Source organism: Spermophilus citellus (genome assembly GCF_964194105.1).
Source record: "Spermophilus citellus genome assembly, chromosome: 15".
Lineage (NCBI taxonomy): Eukaryota > Metazoa > Chordata > Mammalia > Rodentia > Sciuridae > Spermophilus > Spermophilus citellus.
In genome coordinates, this window is record NC_138195.1 from 45498255 (window position 1) to 45515608 (window position 17354).

General features: G+C 60.1%; 1 protein-coding gene and 1 long non-coding RNA gene across 17 annotated transcripts in view; one reads left to right on the forward strand and one right to left on the reverse strand.

Moving 5' to 3' along the window:
- The window catches only part of CDH23 (cadherin related 23), a 381002-nt gene that overhangs the window by 273764 nt on the left and 89884 nt on the right, over positions 1–17354 (forward strand). For 15 of the 16 annotated variants that reach the window (XR_014018890.1, XM_081267119.1, XM_081267138.1 and 12 more), the window contains 7 exons: positions 1387–1499; positions 2646–2753; positions 8105–8294; positions 8582–8727; positions 10829–11048; positions 12550–12702; positions 14395–14508. Coding sequence is in view for 15 of the 16 variants with exons in the window: in XM_081267119.1 (XP_081123245.1) it covers positions 1387–1499; positions 2646–2753; positions 8105–8294; positions 8582–8727; positions 10829–11048; positions 12550–12702; positions 14395–14508 (1044 nt within the window). In the remaining variant the exon portion in view is untranslated. The other variant, XM_081267121.1, reaches the window with a different exon arrangement.
- On the reverse strand, positions 12710–17352 carry LOC308633886. Its single transcript, XR_014018892.1, has 3 exons — positions 15137–17352; positions 14923–15048; positions 12710–12853 (listed from the first exon to the last, which is right to left on the reverse strand). It is a non-coding gene; the product is annotated as an uncharacterized lncRNA (long non-coding RNA).

The following is a 17354-nucleotide window of genomic DNA, read 5'->3' on the forward strand; positions in this document are numbered from 1 at the left end:
GATTAATTTCTTCCTCGCCCTGCCAATTAACTGACACCACCCCACTGGGGAGCTTGGCTCAGTGGGCAGACTTTTGCCAGTCTTTGGTCCCTGGCCTGAGTACCTTCCCCGACTTCTCCCCATGCCTCGCTTCCTGCTCGGCCCTCGCTGGTCAGAGAATAGGCCAGGTGGCCCTCGGGACCATCTGACCCAGCTCCCTTGTTTTATGATCGAAGAAACCAAACACAGAGAAGTGAAGCCACTTACCTCAGGTCACACAGCTCAGGAAAAGGGGGAAAAAAAAAAAGATGGAGAGCACATAGTCCCTGCCCTTGGGGAACTATGACAGTCCACTGGAAGGAAGCCATGGTTTTCTGAGTGTCGGGAGTGTGGCCTCGAGGAGGCACGCTGTTCTCCATTTTACAGATGAGAAAACTGAGGCCCACCCAAGGCCAAGCACTTGGGAAGGGTGAAATCAGAATCCAATCGGGGTCTCGCTGTCTTCGTAGGGGAGGCTCCCTTCCCGCTGCCCTGGGAGCTGGTCAGCAGCCTGGCTGGGAGGCCGGGACAAGGTCGGCCCCTAGCAGCGCACACCCGCTGGTCTGTGAACTGGCCTGTGAACTCGGCGCTCAGTGCCGTCGAGTCGTAGCTTGAACTGGGCCTGGGGAGCCTTACACTGAAATCAGCCAACGCCCCCCCCCCCCTTTTGGAAGCCAGTTGTCACACACGTGCCAGCACACCACACCAGAGGTGACACCCGTCCTTTGGTTTTGCCAAAATAACAAAGAAACACCAAAAACAGCTGACAGGAACCGTGGTCTGTTCTAAGAGTGTTATTTAACGTCGTCACTTGTTTACACACTAAAACAGTCAAGGTGATATGACTGTGCTGTTCCCAGGGTGATTAGGAAATGGCTTTGTGACCATTTGTCTCAGGGCACAGTGGATTCAGCTGACGGGGACTGGGTCACCAGCAGGCACGCGTGGGACCCTGGGGGCTTTCCTTCCTGTCATCGTTTCCTGTGAACACACAGCGCCCTGTGACAGTAGCTATGTTAATCCCACAGCAGCCCTATAATGCAGGTCCCATTATTGTTCCCTTTGGGCCAGATGAGGAAACGGGGCAGCAGCTCTAAGTGACCAGTTCCAGGTGATACAACAGTAAGATAAAGTCAAGCCTAGGCCAGATTCTCTCTGACGGAGTTTGAGGCTGAATGGCCTCCTTCCCTGTTCTCCCGCCCCTTAGCCTCCAGAATTGGCCTTGACTTCACATCCCACGGTCCCGGAGCACACAGACACGCACTGCCACCCTGCAGGCATCTCTCCTGCACCCTGGCCCTGCTCCTTCCCTCGCTCTCTCCCTGGCCCACCTGGACCCTCTGGCTCACCCTCTCCTCTCTCTGGCAGGTGAGATCACCACCACGTCTCTGCTCGACCGAGAGACCAAGTCTGAGTACATCCTCATCGTCCGAGCAGTGGATGGCGGCGTGGGCCACAACCAGAAAACGGGCATCGCCACTGTGAGTGCCCACCCCGTCCACGCGCTGCCCGTGCTGACCAGGTCACGACTCCCAGCTCATTCCCAGGTGTCCCAGGCCTCTGAGCAGCATGCGGCATGGAGAGTAGGGAGGGGGCAGATGCCACCTCCTCATCAGCCTTGGGCCATCGCAGCAACCGTGGGGAAGAGGGGCGTGCCACCCGGGATGTGGGAGCGCTGGGGTGGGGAGGCACACAGGGCCCCCAGGGCCAGCAGGGGAGGGGACAGAAGGCCTGAGCCCCAGAGCCCCTCCTGCCTTGGCACCGACAAGCAGTGGTGTGCAGGGAGGGGCTGCTCGGCACAGGCAGCAGGCCCTGGACGGTCCCTGGGGGCTGTCCCTGTGCCCACCCAGCCCTCGTGATGCCTGGGTTTTCTGCCACGAGCCAGTAGGACCAGCAAAGGCACCTTGTCACTTAGGGAGGGACTTTGGGGTCCCGGGTGAGCTCTTGGCTACAGAAAGAACAGGGAGGTGGGGAGCAGAAGCCCCCCTGTGGGAGAGGAGGAGAGAGGATGGGGGCAGTCGCTCCAGCCCTCCCCTCGTGTGCCCCTTCTGCCGTCCTGGGCTGTCCCTGGGGAACCCTCTCCTGACCGCTCTCCATCGTCCTCGCCCATCCTTGCCACTCAGAGGGGTGGAGGCTGGGACTTGGCAGGAAACCCACTGTGCCCGGCTCCGTCCAGGGAGGCCCTGCTAATAGGAGTCAGAGCCCTATAAATAATTCACCTGGCGGCAGGTGAGCAGGAAAATTGCTTGACTTGTAGCCGGGAATGGGAAGCTCAAGGGATTCTGTCAGTCCCCGCCCTGTCAGTCACCTCCAGCCAAGACTGGGATGGCCCTCGGTCACAGCAATCACTTCAGGGCCGTCCCATCCATTCTGTGCCTCCATCCTCTCCTCCTGAAGGGACCTGGCTCCGTCCTGTCCTCAAAGGACCCTGACCAAGGCTCCCAAACTTGATGAAACTGGTATAATTAACTCCAAGATGGCTATCAGCAGGCTGGGGCTGGGGCTCAGTGGTAGAGCACTTGCCAAGCACGTGAGGCCCTGGGCCCGTCCCCCCCACTGTCCCCATCTGTCCTGCCCTTGGCCATCTCAGCGAAGCGTGTCCCACAGCGCCCCCTGTGGCTCCACAGGTGAACGTCACCCTCCTGGACATCAACGACAACCACCCCACCTGGAAGGACGCCCCCTACTACATCAACCTGGTGGAGATGACCCCTCCCGACTCGGACGTGACCACGGTAGGTGGGTCGGAATAGGGTCCACCAGGCTGCCCTTCCTAGGGGTGGGTGTGTTCCGACCTCCATCCCTGGGGCTACCTGCATGGGGCTGATGGACACGCTTCCCTCTGAGCCAACTCTCAGAGCAGACTTCTAGAAGCTTCCTTGCATAATGAAAGGTAGTCAGAGATCAAGGGAAAGCCCTCCCCCAGCTTCCGATGTTAGTGGAACAGTGTCAGGGGGGCAGGGGCCGAGCTTGTGGCCACTCTTGTCCTGCGATCCCCAGACTCTTGCCACCCACCAGGAGAGCCCCGACCCTCAGCTGTGCCCAGCGTCTGTTCTTCAGCACCTGGTGCCCACAGCCACCAGCCTGGCCAGCTCCCACCCATGCTGGCCCCAAGGCTGGCTCCCAGGGTCAGAGTCCACTCCAGGGGTGCTCTGGTGTAGCACCCTCAGGTTCCCAGCTGGTGACTGTGTGCACGTACATCCAGGTGCCCCTCAGGGTGGGGGGGGAGATGTGGCCAAAGCACTGGGCCTGCAGGATGGAGACCAGCCTCCAGCACGGCAGGGTGGAGGCCCCAGGGACCTGCCCTGCTGCCACCTCCATGGGCCTCTCCTCCCCCACCCTGGTGCTCCGTTTGGCTTAATTTGTTGGAACTGGTCCCCAGATGTCCACCCCACTGCCACCCAGCCAGCCTTGTGATGGGCATGAACTGTGACAGCTCTAGTGTCCCCATTCACTGCCTACCTGGGACATGTCCCGCACCGTGCCCAGGGCTCCCCATGGATGTTCCCACCCTCAGCCACCTCCCGTGGCAGGGGATTCTTGCCGCCATTTTACTACAGAGGACAGACCCAGAGGCTTGTCCCAGGTCCCTGGCTAGGAGAGGTGGCATCAGGACCTGAACCCGCTCTGTCTTCGTGAGACGAGGGATTGGAAAACAGCGGCCCGGCCCTTAGGTTCTACCCAGCATGTGGCCCCGTCCCAAGGAGCTGGGCATTGACGTGGGTGGGAAACGGGTCAGGGCTTTGGGATCTGACTGCCCAGAGGCCTACCCACTCACCCCCAGTGGCCTGGGGGCAGCCCCCACCCACATCAGCCACACCCCATAGTGACAGGCGCCCTGGGGATCTAGGTGGGAGAGGATGTCAACCTGGGAGGCAGGACAAAGACGAAGGAGGGGTTGGCTGGCCCACCTGTCCTCTCCACTGCTCAAGGTCTGCACCACTCCCAGCTGCTGGGTGGTGTCCCCTCCCGGAGGCCCCCGTGCGGCAGGGGGTCAAGGATGAGGGATCTGGTGTCTATGTTATTCCAGGTCCCCTGAGTTGGTGTGGCAGGCCAGGCCCCTTGAGAACCACCCTCCTCCGGGGCCATTTGCTGGGTGGGACTCGAGGTCTGGCATTCTCTGCTGCCACCTGGTGGACAGACTGGAGACGACCTCCTGCCCCAGCCTGGGACCAAGAGCTGGGGCCGGGTGCCCACCCCGAGCCCCTGTCTGCTTCTATTACCTTTGCTTTACGCTTCGGGTGACAGAGGTGACTCTACCAGGAACTGGCTGCACAGGACACCAGCCTGGGGCACATGATCAAAGTCCCCCTGTCAGGCACAGAGATTTTCCAGGTGGGGTCTGTCCTTGACTTGGGGCACTTTTGAGCTCTGGTCCACAGTGGCCCTCTCCACTGGCCTTTCTCAAGTTCTGCTGAGCCATGAGCAGATATGGATAATAGGCTGGGGGCCTGCTTGGCACCTGTCACCCTCCTGTCACCCTGTCACCCTCCTGCTCAGACCCAACCTGTGTGAGTGTCAGAGTCCTTCCCTCAAAACCACCAGGACCTGCCCCTTGGGGACCCCTAGCAGACCCCTCACCACAGCAGGGGCCTGTTGTCCCTCCTCAGGCACAAGACGGGCAAGGACTGGAGCACTGGAATTTTTCAGTGTCCCCTGGTTACATTTGAGCCAGAAAAATAAAAGTAATGACTCAGATGTGCACAGCAGCAGAATCAAAATTAAACCCTGTTATATTAAACATCCTCCAAATGTAATATGGAAATCTAATGTTTGTGGAAGTTTTATTACATTCTGAGGACCAATTCTAGAATTCTTGAAAATGTTCCAGAACTCCCTGGAATTCCCAGTTAGGTATGATGGCCAGGAGATGAGAAATCAAGGAGTTTGTACCTGGATCAAGTTGGTCATGGCAAAATAACTTCAAGAATAGTCATAAAAATACTTTAAATGTTATGGCCATAAGATCTCAGTGTGTGTAGGTGTGCGTATGTGGGTAGATTTAAATGCCTTCAAGGGGGTCCCCAGAGCCTTCCAAGGCCCCGGTCCCGGTGAGGAGGGGTGTGGCTGGTCACGGGGAAAGGTGGCTGCAGACAGAACAGCCAGCCCAGAGGTCAGGTGACAAGAAAAGTGTGACATTTGAGGGGGGCTGGCCCACATCCTGATCATGTCCCACCGCACACCCCGCCATCACACACAGGTGTACACACCCCACCCACTGGCCTCTCAGTTCCCTGCCCCACTCGCCTCCTCCCCACCCCAGAGCCTTTACATAAGCTCCTCCCTCCCCCAGAATGCTCTGCTTCCTCTCCCCCACAGCCCTCAGTCTCCTCCATCTGTCCCAGCTGGGAAGGTCTCCTGGTAGAGAGGCCCTCCATGCCTCTGCCCCTCTCCGGTGGTTTTCTCCAGGTCCCACAGTCCACGCTTGCTCCTTTGGTTGCCTATTATCAAGAGGTGGCTAGCTTGGGCAGCTGCTGACATCAAAGAGTCTGGGTTCTCATTCCAGCTCCACCACTTCCAGCTGTGTGACCTGGGGCAAGTTGCTTAACCTCTCTGTGTTCCAATCCTCTCACCTAGAAAATGGAGGTAGTAAGAGCCCCAACCTGGTCAGAGTCGGTATGTCCCAATACTCACAGCACTGGCGGACAGTGAGTGGCCAACATGCGGCAGCCACTGTTTGTTGCAGTCCGGTCTCTGTGGTGTACTCTTGAACCTGTGTCCTCCACAGCACCAGACATGTTGTAGGTGTTGGAAACCTCTGTCCTGGAAGGTCTGGTCTGGGGAATGTCTCTCTTTCCTCCCTCCCCAGCTGGGCTGGCTCTCCCTCACCTGGACACTAGGGCACATGGCCCAGGACTGTCCCAAGGGTCCCCTCCAGCACAGCGCTGGCCCCGGCCCTGGAGCCCGAGGCTCAGGCGATGGCTCCTGAGCTGGAGTCTTTGCTCAGGTGCTTTGGGGGGGGTCTCCCACCTGCATCTGTGCGCCAGGTGTGACGGGCACGGGCACTGGTCACTCTGTCCACCTGCTGGGCGCGCCCTCGGGGCGGCCGTCCCCGTCTGCAGTGAGCTTTGGGCCCAGCTCTCCCGAGGTTCCTGCAGCCTCCTTCAAGGACCTGGCTGATGGGCGTTGATTTAGAGCCTTTCAAAGCCTCTAAAGGAGAGGGGAGAGGGAGAGCATGACTCCCCGTCAGGCCCGGAGAAAAACGAGGAGCATGGAACAGGAGATAAATGAGGGGAAGAGGTGAGATTCCCGAAATCGCCCGGCGGGGAGTCTGCGGGCCCCAGCCCACGCCACGACCGGGGGACGCCCGGGGCCCGAATTCCCGCCACCCCCCAGCTAGGGCGGTCTACCCAGCACCTCTGGCACTTGGGGGAGAAGACGAGAGCCCCCCACTGGCGTGCAGTGGGTCTCCCGCGTGGGCCCAGGACGGGTCCTGTCCCCCGGAGCCTGTCCCCGTCCGAGGGTCACCATCCCTCCTCCTCCTCCAACCCCAGAGAACGTGGGAGGGCAAGGCGCGCCTCCTCCTTCAGGGACAGGCCTGGCCTGGCTCGAATGGTGCTCAGGGTGCCCTGGAGCCTTGTTTCCTCTTGCAAAATGGGGGTGCTGGGGTCCCCAGGATGGAGGCTGGGGACACGTGCCCACGGCCCAATGATGGCACCTCCGGCCTAGAAGGTGGATGCCCTCCCCCACCCCCTGGTGCCACGGGCTGGGAGGGAGCAGCCTGGCGGGGCTGGGCTGCCTGCCCCCCTCCTGGCAGGGACCCCAGGTCGGGCCCCAGCATCCGCCTCCCTCCGGGGCAGCTGGGCGCCTCGGCCAGGGCAGCTCATCTGTCTGTTCCGCTCGAGTAGCCCCAGAGACACCTCTGGCTGGGGATTAAGCCAGAGGAGGGACAGATTCTGCTGCCAAAGCATAAAGGCCTCACATAGAACATGATGGAGGAGCTGGCGGGGCCCGGCTGTCATTGCCGAATGTCCTGGAGTTAAGAATGACACTGTCCTGATACGGCCCTGGGGACTGCAGTCACCCTTCCCTGGCTTTGATCCCATCCTCCTCTGGTGCCATGATGGCGTTTGCAGCACAGCAGGTGGAGGAGCTGAGGGTGGCAGCCACTGCTGTCCCCAGAGTGTGAGCTGGGCTGGTCCCAAGGTTGGTGCTGTGTGACCTTGAATCTGGCCTGGGCCTCTCTGGGATGTTTTCCTCTGCAAACTGGGGCCCAGCCATGGCTCCCTGTCCACCCTGTCATCCGCGATGTCGCTGAGGCCCAATTCTTTCCCCATCTCTCCACGGTCAGAAGCTCCAACGGAGGGAAGAGAGGTTTGGGGACGAGGCACGGTTTCACTTCAAATCCTTCCCAAGCTCAGCCCAGGTTCAGACGCCCCCCCCCCCCCAGCCCCCACGCACAGATCACCAGGGGCAGGGAACTGCAGGACCACAGAGCCCATGAACTTGTCCCTGCGTGCCTGTAAAGGAAGGACACGCAGACGAGCTGGCAGTGTTGCCTGCTGGGCTTGAGGGACCTAGGACTGGGCACACCCCAGTTCAGCTGTCTCCTGGCTTCCAGAGGTTGGGCACCTCACTGAGCCTTCTCTGTGAAATGGACATAATCATACATGTCCACCTCATAAGGCGGTTGACAGTGCACGGAGAGAGCCTAGTGCTTCTGAGACACAGGCACCTGCTGGCACAGGTGAGTGCTAGGAGCTAGCTGCTATACATAGGTGGGTGCTAGGAGCTAGGTGCTATACACAGGTCCGTGCTAGGTGCTAGGTGCTATACACAAGTGGGTGCTAGGAGCTAGCTGCTATACACAGGTGGGTGCCAGGAGCTAAGTGCTATACACAGGTGAGTGCTAGGTGCTAGGTGCTATATACAGGTAGGTGCTAGGAGCTAGCTGCTGTACATAGGTGGGTGCTAGGAGCTAGGTGCTATATACAGGTCCGTGCTAGGTGCTAGGTGCTATACACAGGTAGGTGCTAGGAGCTAAGTGCTATACACAGGTGAGTGCTAGGTGCTAGGTGCTATCACAGGTGGGCACAGAGACCCCCCCTGCACTGGGCTCAGTGAAGGGTCTGTTCCCTCCGGGCAGGTGGTGGCCGTGGACCCAGACCTGGGGGAGAACGGCACCCTGGTGTACAGCATCCAGCCTCCCAACAAGTTCTACAGCCTCAACAGCACCACAGGCAAGATCCGCACCACCCACGTCATGTTGGACCGCGAGAACCCCGACCCCCTGGAGGCGGAGCTGATGCGCAGGATCGTCATCTCTGTGGCTGACTGTACGACCCCCACCCACCCTCAGAGCCCCTCACGGGGGCGGTGGCCCTCGACCCTGGGGCCTAGGGAGACCCCCCGGATGGGTCCTCAGGAGGCTGGGGCTGGCCAGGAGGGCTGTGCCTGGTCACCAGGAGGAGAGTGACACCTCTGTCCAGCTGGACCCCCAGAGCACCCAGGGAGGGGCTGGGGAGGGGCAGAGCCCAGGCTGCCTGGGGAGGGGCTGGACAGGACCCTGACCCTGCCCCCTCCCCGCCCCTCTTCCCTGGGCCCTCCCTCCCCTGTGCTGCAGGTGGCAGACCCCCCCTGAGGGCCACCGGCAGTGCCACAGTGTTTGTGAACCTCTTGGATCTCAATGACAACGACCCCACCTTTCAGAACCTGCCTTTCGTGGCTGAGGTGCTGGAGGGCACCCCTACGGGCGTCTCCATCTACCAGGTGAGTGTCCCTCCGTCTATCAGGTGACAGTCGAAGGGTGGCCGGGGGTGCACTTTGCAGGGGGCAGGGTTGCCAAACAAGACCCCCGGACGGTGTGCAAGCCACGCCAGGCAGGAGAGATGGAGGGACTGGTGGTGGCCCACCAGGTCTGGACGGGTCCCTGGGGGAAGAGGGCTTGATGGATGGAGGGGGGGTGTGTGGCACCCAGCAGGACAGGGAGGCACAGAGGCGGAGAGGGAGGGAGGGAGGGAGGTGCTCAGAATGCTGGAAGCCAAGCCAGAGGCCCTGTCCAGGCCTGGCGGAGGGCTGGCCCACAGGGCGGATCCAGAGCCCAGGGAAGGCCCGCAGCCTGAGCCCGCATCTAGCCTCCAGCTCTGACCTCACCTGATTTGCAGGAGGTTTTAAAGAAACTCACTCAAGACTCTGTGGCCCGGAAGAGATGGGCCCATCCTCGACACGGCCCCTCGGCCTCCTGCCTCATCCCTTCTAGTCAGGGAGGCCCTGAAGGTGCCAATTCAGGGGAGATGATACCCTAACAGGAGCCATTTAGAAATTCCGGAAGGTCCTCCTGGTTAACAAAGGCTTGGGGCTAGGGTGTTGTTGCTCAGCGGCAGACACTTGCCTAGAGTGTGCAAGGCCCTGGGGTCCCTTCGCCCCAAGTACTTACTGCAAAACAAAACACTTGGACCTGGAAGGCCCCTCACCATCGGTGTGGGTCCCAATTCCACTACCCATGTGCTGTGTGACTTGGAGCACACTACTTAACCTCTCTGAGTCTCAGCCCCCTGGCTTGGGAATTGGAGATATCAGTAGTACCTTACCTGCCTGGCCATGCTATGGCCATTCAACCAGATGTGGGTGTCAAGCAAGCTGCAGGAAATACACAGTGACTGTGGTGTCGTGTCCATCGTAGTTTGTACGTGAGAGATTGTGGGATCAGGTTGACTTGTCCCCATTCAAAGAGGGGAGAGTCGCTTGCCAGGATCCCAGAGTGGGCAGTGCCCACTGGCTGCTGGGCCTCAGTTTCTCCACCTGTAAGAGACTGAGTCTCTCAGCAGAGCGCTCTCCCCAGGCCCCCAGCAGGGGGAGCCTCCACCCAGGGAGCCACAGCCAGTCCCCAAGGAGTGGTCCCCCAAACAGATCAGGAGGGCTGGAGGGTGAGAGAGTGGACGAAGCCCCAAACCCTGCTCTCGGGGCTCGCAGACAGCAGGGAAGGAGATGCCCACCAGCGCACCCCTGAGAAGCGGCTCAGAACCACGAGGAGCCCTTTGGGGAAGCTGGCAGGGTGTGGCTCAGAGACTCTTCATACGGGGGAGGGGGTTCTGGGGTGAGCTGTGTGGTCCCCTGGCCCCATCTAGGGGCTCAGCAATCGAGATTTCTTGTTTTATTTGTTCTTTTTAGATATACAGTAGAGTGCGTTTGACATGTTATACACACATGCAGCACAGCTTAGTCTAAGGAGGATCTCATTCTTGAGGGTGTCCATGGTGTGGAGTTTACTGTCGTGTGTTCATATATGAACAGAGGAAGGTTGTGTCCGTCTCATTCCACTGTTTTTCCCACACCCCTCCCTTCCCTTCATTCCCCTTTATCTAATCCACTGAACTTCTATTCTCTGCCCCTCTTGTTGTGTGTTAGCACCTGCGAATCAGGGAGAACATTTGGCCTTTGGTTTGGGGGGACTGGCTTATTTCACTTAGCATGATAGTCTCCAGATCCATCCGTTCACTGGCAAATGCCATAATTTCAGTCTTCTTTATGGCTGAGTAATATTCCATTCATTCATCTGTTGAAGGGTCTTTGAACTGGCCAACTGCTGCAAGCCAGCATCACAGGCTGGAGGACGAGGGGAGATTTCTGGGCCACTGGAGAGTTTGAGGAACCCAGGGCCTGTTGGAAGGAACCTGGAAGGCCTTCCTCACGGGAAGTCCTAGAAAGTTCCAGGAAGTCCCTTCCCTGCCCACCTGCAGCCTCGCCCAGTGCTTCTGGATGGCAGCCTACCTGGACCTCCGTCAGCTCTCACAAGCTGTCCTTAGAAAGCCTCCAGGAGGCACACTGGGGCAGTGGCCTGGTGCCTCACGCAGCCTGTCTCCTCTCTCAGGTGGTGGCCATTGACCTGGACGAGGGCCTGAACGGGCTGGTGTCCTACCGCATGCAGGTGGGCATGCCCCGCATGGACTTCCTCATCAACAGCAGCAGTGGCGTGGTGATCACCACCGCCGAGCTGGACCGCGAGCGCATCGCCGAGTACCAGCTGCGGGTGGTGGCCAGCGACGCGGGCACGCCCACCAAGAGCTCCACCAGCACGCTCACCGTCCGCGGTGAGGAGGCGGCCTCCTGCAGGGGGGTGGGGGGGCGTCCATACTCACCACGGTGCCCACTGGCCACGGGCACCCTCCCCAGCTGGACCCTTCAGCACCTCACAGCTTGCCTGTCTCTGCCATGCTAAGGATGCCAGCAAAGCCTGTCCCCACCTGGCCACTGCCATCAGGGCTCCAGTCCCTGCCAAGGTCCCCCCACCCCTCCTGATCTCTGACCCCAGGAGACACAGGGAGGTCGGAGTGGGCCCTGGGACCCCCAGGGGGGAGCAAGCAGGGGAGGGCGGGGGGCTGTGGAGGGAGCCTTTGTCTTGGGAGGCCAGAGTTTCTCTGGAGAGTGAAGGATCTCCCCGACCTGGGAGAAGGCAGCCACATCCCCAGGTTCCCCAAGATTGTCCCCCTGAGCTGATCCTCAGGGCCCACCACACCTGGGGCAGGGCCCGGGTGGAGGACAGTCTCATCTGCTTGGGATGTGCCTTTAATTGTCCAGACAAGGTGGGGACACTGACATGAGTCATGGCCACCGGGCCAGGAATGACTCCAGGGAAACAAGTACCGAGCTTAGACTGGACGGAGACCCGTCCCCTCAGCCCGTTCCGTCCCATCTGGCTCCTGTGGCTCCACAGGCATGGAGGAGGGCAGCTGTGTGGGGGAGGGAGCTCAGCGCAGGCACGCCTGCTGGACCCCCACTCAGGACCTAGGACGGAGGCCACATCTCTGTCCTGTCGACCCACGGCTTGTCCCTGGGCGCCTAGTGCCAGGTCAAAGACCGGCTTCTTTACCACGATTAACAGGGAGGGGACCCAGAGGGCCTCTCCCCAGGGCTCAGCAGAGGCCACAGCGTCCCATGAGCCCATTACTGTTCCTGCGGGTACCACGGGGGGGAGCCAATATGGTGGGGCCGTTTCCCTGTGAAGGTCACCCCAAGCCCGTCAGCCTCAGGAAGAGAGGCCTGGCACGTGGAGCTGGGGGAAATCTTTAGGGGAAACTCAACCTTGTGGGGGAGGAGTCCTTCACACCCCAGGCCTCCCCAAGAGCCCGGCCCCTCCATTCTGTCCCTGGGACTTTAGACCAGTCCCTTGGCTCTGAGCTTCTGTATCCCCAGCTTGGGGCTGTGCCCGAGGGTGCCCGCCTCCTAGGGATGCCCCGTGGCCTGCGTGGAGTCCTGTGAGGATGGCACTTAGCGTGTGGAAGAGCCTACCCCGTCCCTGTGATTGTCACTGTGATCTCTGCTGTCATTGTTAGGCACAGTCCAGAGAGATTCTGGAATTTTCTCTCCTCCCTTTGACAGTATGAGCAGCAATAAGCCCAGAGGCAGGGCAATGAGGGAGCTCTGGTCAGCTCCGCTCTGGCCCAGCAGGCACAGGAGGCCCAGGGTTCATGACCAGCAGGTGTTGGCACAAGCGCCACTCAAGGCTGGTGACTCCCTTGCAAATCCCATTCCTGCTGGGTGCGGGGCATGAGCCTCTGGAGCCGGGCCTAGCTCGTGTCCCCGTGTCCACAGTGCTGGATGTGAACGACGAGACGCCCACCTTCTCCCCGGCCGTGTACAACGTGTCGGTGTCCGAGGACGTGCCGCGGGAGTTCCGGGTGGTCTGGCTGAACTGCACCGACAACGACGTGGGCCTCAACGCCGAGCTCAGCTACTTCATCACAGGTGGGAGGCCTGCGGCTGGAGCGGTGGGCTCGGGCCTCGGGGCTCGGGACTCGGGGCTCGGTTCTCGCCCCTGCGTCACGGAGGGTGTGCAGCGTTCCCCAGGGGTTGCAGCTTCATCACTCTGGTCGGGCTCCCTGGGGACCTCCTGAACCTGTCAAGGGGTGACACAGGGGAGGGGGGACTGGCTGGGCTTCCCCCTGCACCCCAAGTCAGGGTGAGGAAGAGTGACTGGGGGCACGTGGCCTGTCCTTCCCCGAGGACCCCTTACCCACACGGAGAACGCCCATCTGTTTAGAGGCAGCTGGCTTGGGAGGCCTCAGTCAGTTGATTTAGCTTTAAAATGGTGACCAGCTATCCCCTGGACAGCTGTGGCCAAAGATGGTGGAGCCCTGTCCTGTCGCGACCAGGAACACGAGCCACGATGGAATAACCACGTCTGCCGCGGTGGCAGGATGGACAGGATGGAGGTCCTTCCCTGGGCTGGGCATCCTTCTGGGCACCCTTCACCTGAGAGGTGCTAGGACACGCGGAGGTGGGGAGAGTCGGCAGCCCTCAGCCCTCAGCCCTCCAGCGGTCCCTCTACGGGGCTGTCCCCTCTCTACTCACGACTGGCCCGCAGCCACATCACGCGCAGCCAAGCACATGCCTACTATGCGCGCTTGCACACGTGTGCAGTGCGCACTCCGGCTCCCTGACTCCTCTGGCCTGGAGCTCGGACTCCGGGGCTCACAGCCCGTCCAGGGTCGCTGCAGCCACTCGCTTCCCTACCCGACGGGGCGACCTCCAGCCTGGTCCTCAGGACTGACCCAGGAAAGGCGAGGTACCCAGAGCCTGCACCCTGCACGTGGCAGTCAGCACCAGGGCTCAGTCACGGACACTAATTATTCCTTAGTTCTTCCTGTCCCTGCTGGAAGCCAGATTTGTCCTTACAGATGGTACTTCACACACTGGGGCGTGCTAGAGGAGCGGGGCCAGGACACTTCCAGGGGCAAACCAGCAAGGACAAGGGAGTTCTTGGCAGCCCCAGGACGCATTCCCGGGACTCAAGGGGCGGGTTCTGGCCTGCTGAGAGCCCTTCCAGATCCTCAGCGCCTCTGCAGAGTCCTGGTCCCAGCTCTCTCCAAACCTAGTACCGTGGCGCCCTCTGCTGCCCAGAGCACCACACTGCCTGCAGCTCACAGGGAAGACTGTCTCTGTCCACCCGCTCTGCTCTTCACACACTGGTGCCTCCATACAGACTGGATCTCAGCCGTGCCCTGCTAGCACTGGAGATCCAGGGCCTGAGCAACGCTCAGCTGAGCCCAAAGTCCTGGGCCACATTTCAAAGCTCCCACTCGAGTTAACTGCTCAGCCACTTCTGCAGGGAGGCAGGGGGCAGAGTGGAGAAGGGGCAGCATGTCATGACCTCAGAAAAGGACCCGTTTCTCCTCTCTGTCAAATGGAGGTTAAATGAACCCATTAACGTGGAATGGCCAGGATGTAGTAGGTGCTCAATAAATGTTATGCCCCTATGTCCAGGAACCTGGCCCATGCAGCTGTGCCCTCATCACAGCCCCTGGGGAGGGCTGACCTGAGCATGGCACTCCCTCCTGGGCCACCCCAGGCGTGCAGCAGAGACTTGGGGGGCAGCTCCCTTTGCCTGGTCCTAGAGCTCTGGTACCAACCCGAAGCTTCCTTCTCTTTTATCCACAGAGGGAAACGTGGACGGGAAGTTCAGCGTGGGCTACCGCGATGCCTTTGTGAGGACGGTGGTGGGGCTGGACCGCGAGACCACTGCTGCATACACACTTGTCCTGGAGGCCATCGGTACGTGCCATCTGGGCCACACACACATACACCACCAACACGGCCTCACGGGGCAGAGTTCACACGGAGGCTTCCGGAGGCCAGGCGTGGAGCCAAAGGAGGGACTCTGCCCTGAGGCCAGTGAACCAAGTGCCACCAAGCACTAGCACTTGCGGCCAAGGCTCATGCTCCGGGCTGTATGTGAAGCTTAGGATGCTAAGGCAGGGACTTCCTGGGAGCCAGCAGAGGCCAGCAGGGAGACCCTCACTGCAGCACCAGGCCAAAGAGAGCGGGAAGGGAGAAGGGAGGGCGCAGGCGCATCGGGCACACGGGTGGCAGGAACAGGGAGTGGGCGAGGCCGAGGAGGGCTTCCGAGATGCCCGGGAGCCAGGTTGGACTCTCTGAATTGCACGTTTAAAAATAGAATAAGCTGACCTCCGCTCTGTGGGCTCCCAGAACCAGTCCACGGAGACCTCGCGGGAGGTGCGACTGGATTCAGGCCCAGGTGGTGCCACCTGGCCTGGGGATCCACGTTGGCTGGCTCTTCCTGCCCTGCATCACCTGGTGGAGGCAAATCATTGCAGCAGCCCCACCCACCCACCCCGTCTTTCCACCCTCTCAGGTTCAAGTGCAGGCAGGGCAGACAGACCTTGCTTCTTACACAGGGTCCCAGCAGAAGCCGCAGATTAGCTCGGATTAGTTCCGTCTGTCCCAGGGCCGTCACTGAGCCTTTGTTGTGACCAGGGGACTGAGGTGCGCGGGTTGGTTAGGCCTAAGCCCCGGGCCCATGCCTGGAGCTGGGGCAGAGCCTCCTGCCCGGAATCCCAGGCCTCAGAGTCAGAGAGTGGGGGACGGTCCCCTCAGAGGAACACTCAGGGCCTGGTCTGAGAGAGAGAGAGAGAGAGAGAGAGAGAGAGAGAGAGAGGCAGTTTTCCCAAGGTTGGCCTACACTAGAGAGAAAAGACCGAGATCAGAAAGCTCTCGGTTTGCCAGGTGCCGAGGTGCACAACTGTAATCCCAGCGGCTTGGGAAGCTGAGACAGGAGGATCACTAGTTCAAAGCCAGCCTCAGCAACAGTGAGGTGCTCAGCAACTCAGGGAGACCCTGTCTCTAAATAAAATACAAAAGGGCTGGGGGGTGTGGCTCAGTGGTTAAGCACCCCTGGGTTCAATCTCTGGTACCAAAAAAGAAAGAAAGAAAAATAGATCGATCGATCGGTTGACCTGGGTTTGGGAAGCCTAAGGCTGGACTGGAAATTTGGACTTTGATCTTCAGGCAGTTGGGAGCCTTTCAGGGCCCTGGAGGGTAGGGGGCGGGATGAGCTGCCTGACTCACTCTTTCCAGCGCAGTTCATCCCCAGTCCAACCTGCCTGGACACCCCCGTCCTGTTTCTGCCCACCCTGGGGAGGCCACCCCACCCTTGAAGACTCCTCATCCCCTCTGAGTCCAGCTGCAGCTTCAGAGGAAAGGGCTCAGGCTCTGACATTCTGGGTGGCCTCCCAGCTCAGCGTCCCCAGCTGGGGCAAGTGAGCAGGCCCCTCGGGGTAGCAGGAGGCTAGGCTGGGGGAGAGCTTGGGAGGTAAGAGGATCTGCCTGGGGAGGTGACTGCATCCGGCATGTGGCCAGCTAGCCTGGGGAAGAAGCAGAGTCACCCTTGGTTCCCAGCCAACTCCAGCTGCCATGCCTCTCCCTGGGGTGACCACCCTGGTCTGGTCACAAACATTGAGCACAGCTCCTTCCTCCAGGGAGGACAACCCAACAGCTGTCCTGGGCAGGGCCAAGGCTTCCACCCTCACCCACCCCAGGCTGGGAGGGTTCTGCAGAGTCCCCGGATGGACACCTTGGGTTTAGGAGCCAGGCAGGACCAGGCCCCTGAGTGCAGAGCCCCCCCACCCCCAGCCAGATCTGCCCTGCGGCACGTCTCTAAGCCCCTGTGTTTTAATAGCAATGACAGCTCTTGTTTAAGAGTTCAGATATTCCATTTCTTTTGAGAAATTGTGGGCGTGGGTGTCCCTGGGCCCACATTCTGCCCATCATCGATGGACAGGAGCAGAGGACAGCTCCCTCCCCTGTTCCTCACCCCCAGCTGCTGGCTTTGCCATCTCACAGCCTGTGTCAGTGTCCTCCATTTGCATCACAGATACGGTGGCTTAAAACATCAGAATGTATCTCTCCTGGGTCTGGAAGTTCACAAGGAGGGGTCAGCAGGGCTGCAGTCCCTCCGCAGCCTCTAGGGGAGAACCCTTCCCCGACGCCCGGTTTCCCATGGCTGTGGGTGCTCCTTGGCTGGTGGCTTCACCTCCACGTGACCTTCTCCCTGTCTCAAATCTCCTTCTGCCTTCTCTCTTTTCTTTTTTGAGACAGGGTGGGACTAAGTTGCCCAGGCTGGCCTTAAACTTGCAGTCCTCCTGTCTCAGACCCTCGAGTGCTGGCACTACAGACAGGCGTGCAACCCTGCCCCCCAGCATGTCTCTCTCATAAAGATGCTTATTGTTGGGTCTAGGTCCCACCTGAAGGTCCGAGATGATCTCTTCTCAAGATCCTTAACTTAATTACATCTTCAAAGACCCTTTTTCCAAAAAAAAAAATTAGCATTTGCAGGTCCCCAGGCATTGGGCCATTTCACCTGCTGGGTGCCTCAGTTGCCTTCTCTGTGAAATGGGTGAGGACTGAGTGAGAACAGTGCCCAGTGCATGGTCCTGTTTCTGTGTGCTGTTGGTGTCATTGTGGGAAGGGAAAGAGTCACCATTGCAAACACCCGGCCTGTGGGGCAGAACAGGGCGGGTGTCTGGCTGGAGCCCAGGAGCGTGCCTGGGCCCGGGAAGCCTGCCCCTCAGGAAGCCACTAACTGCCCTCCTAAAACCCCC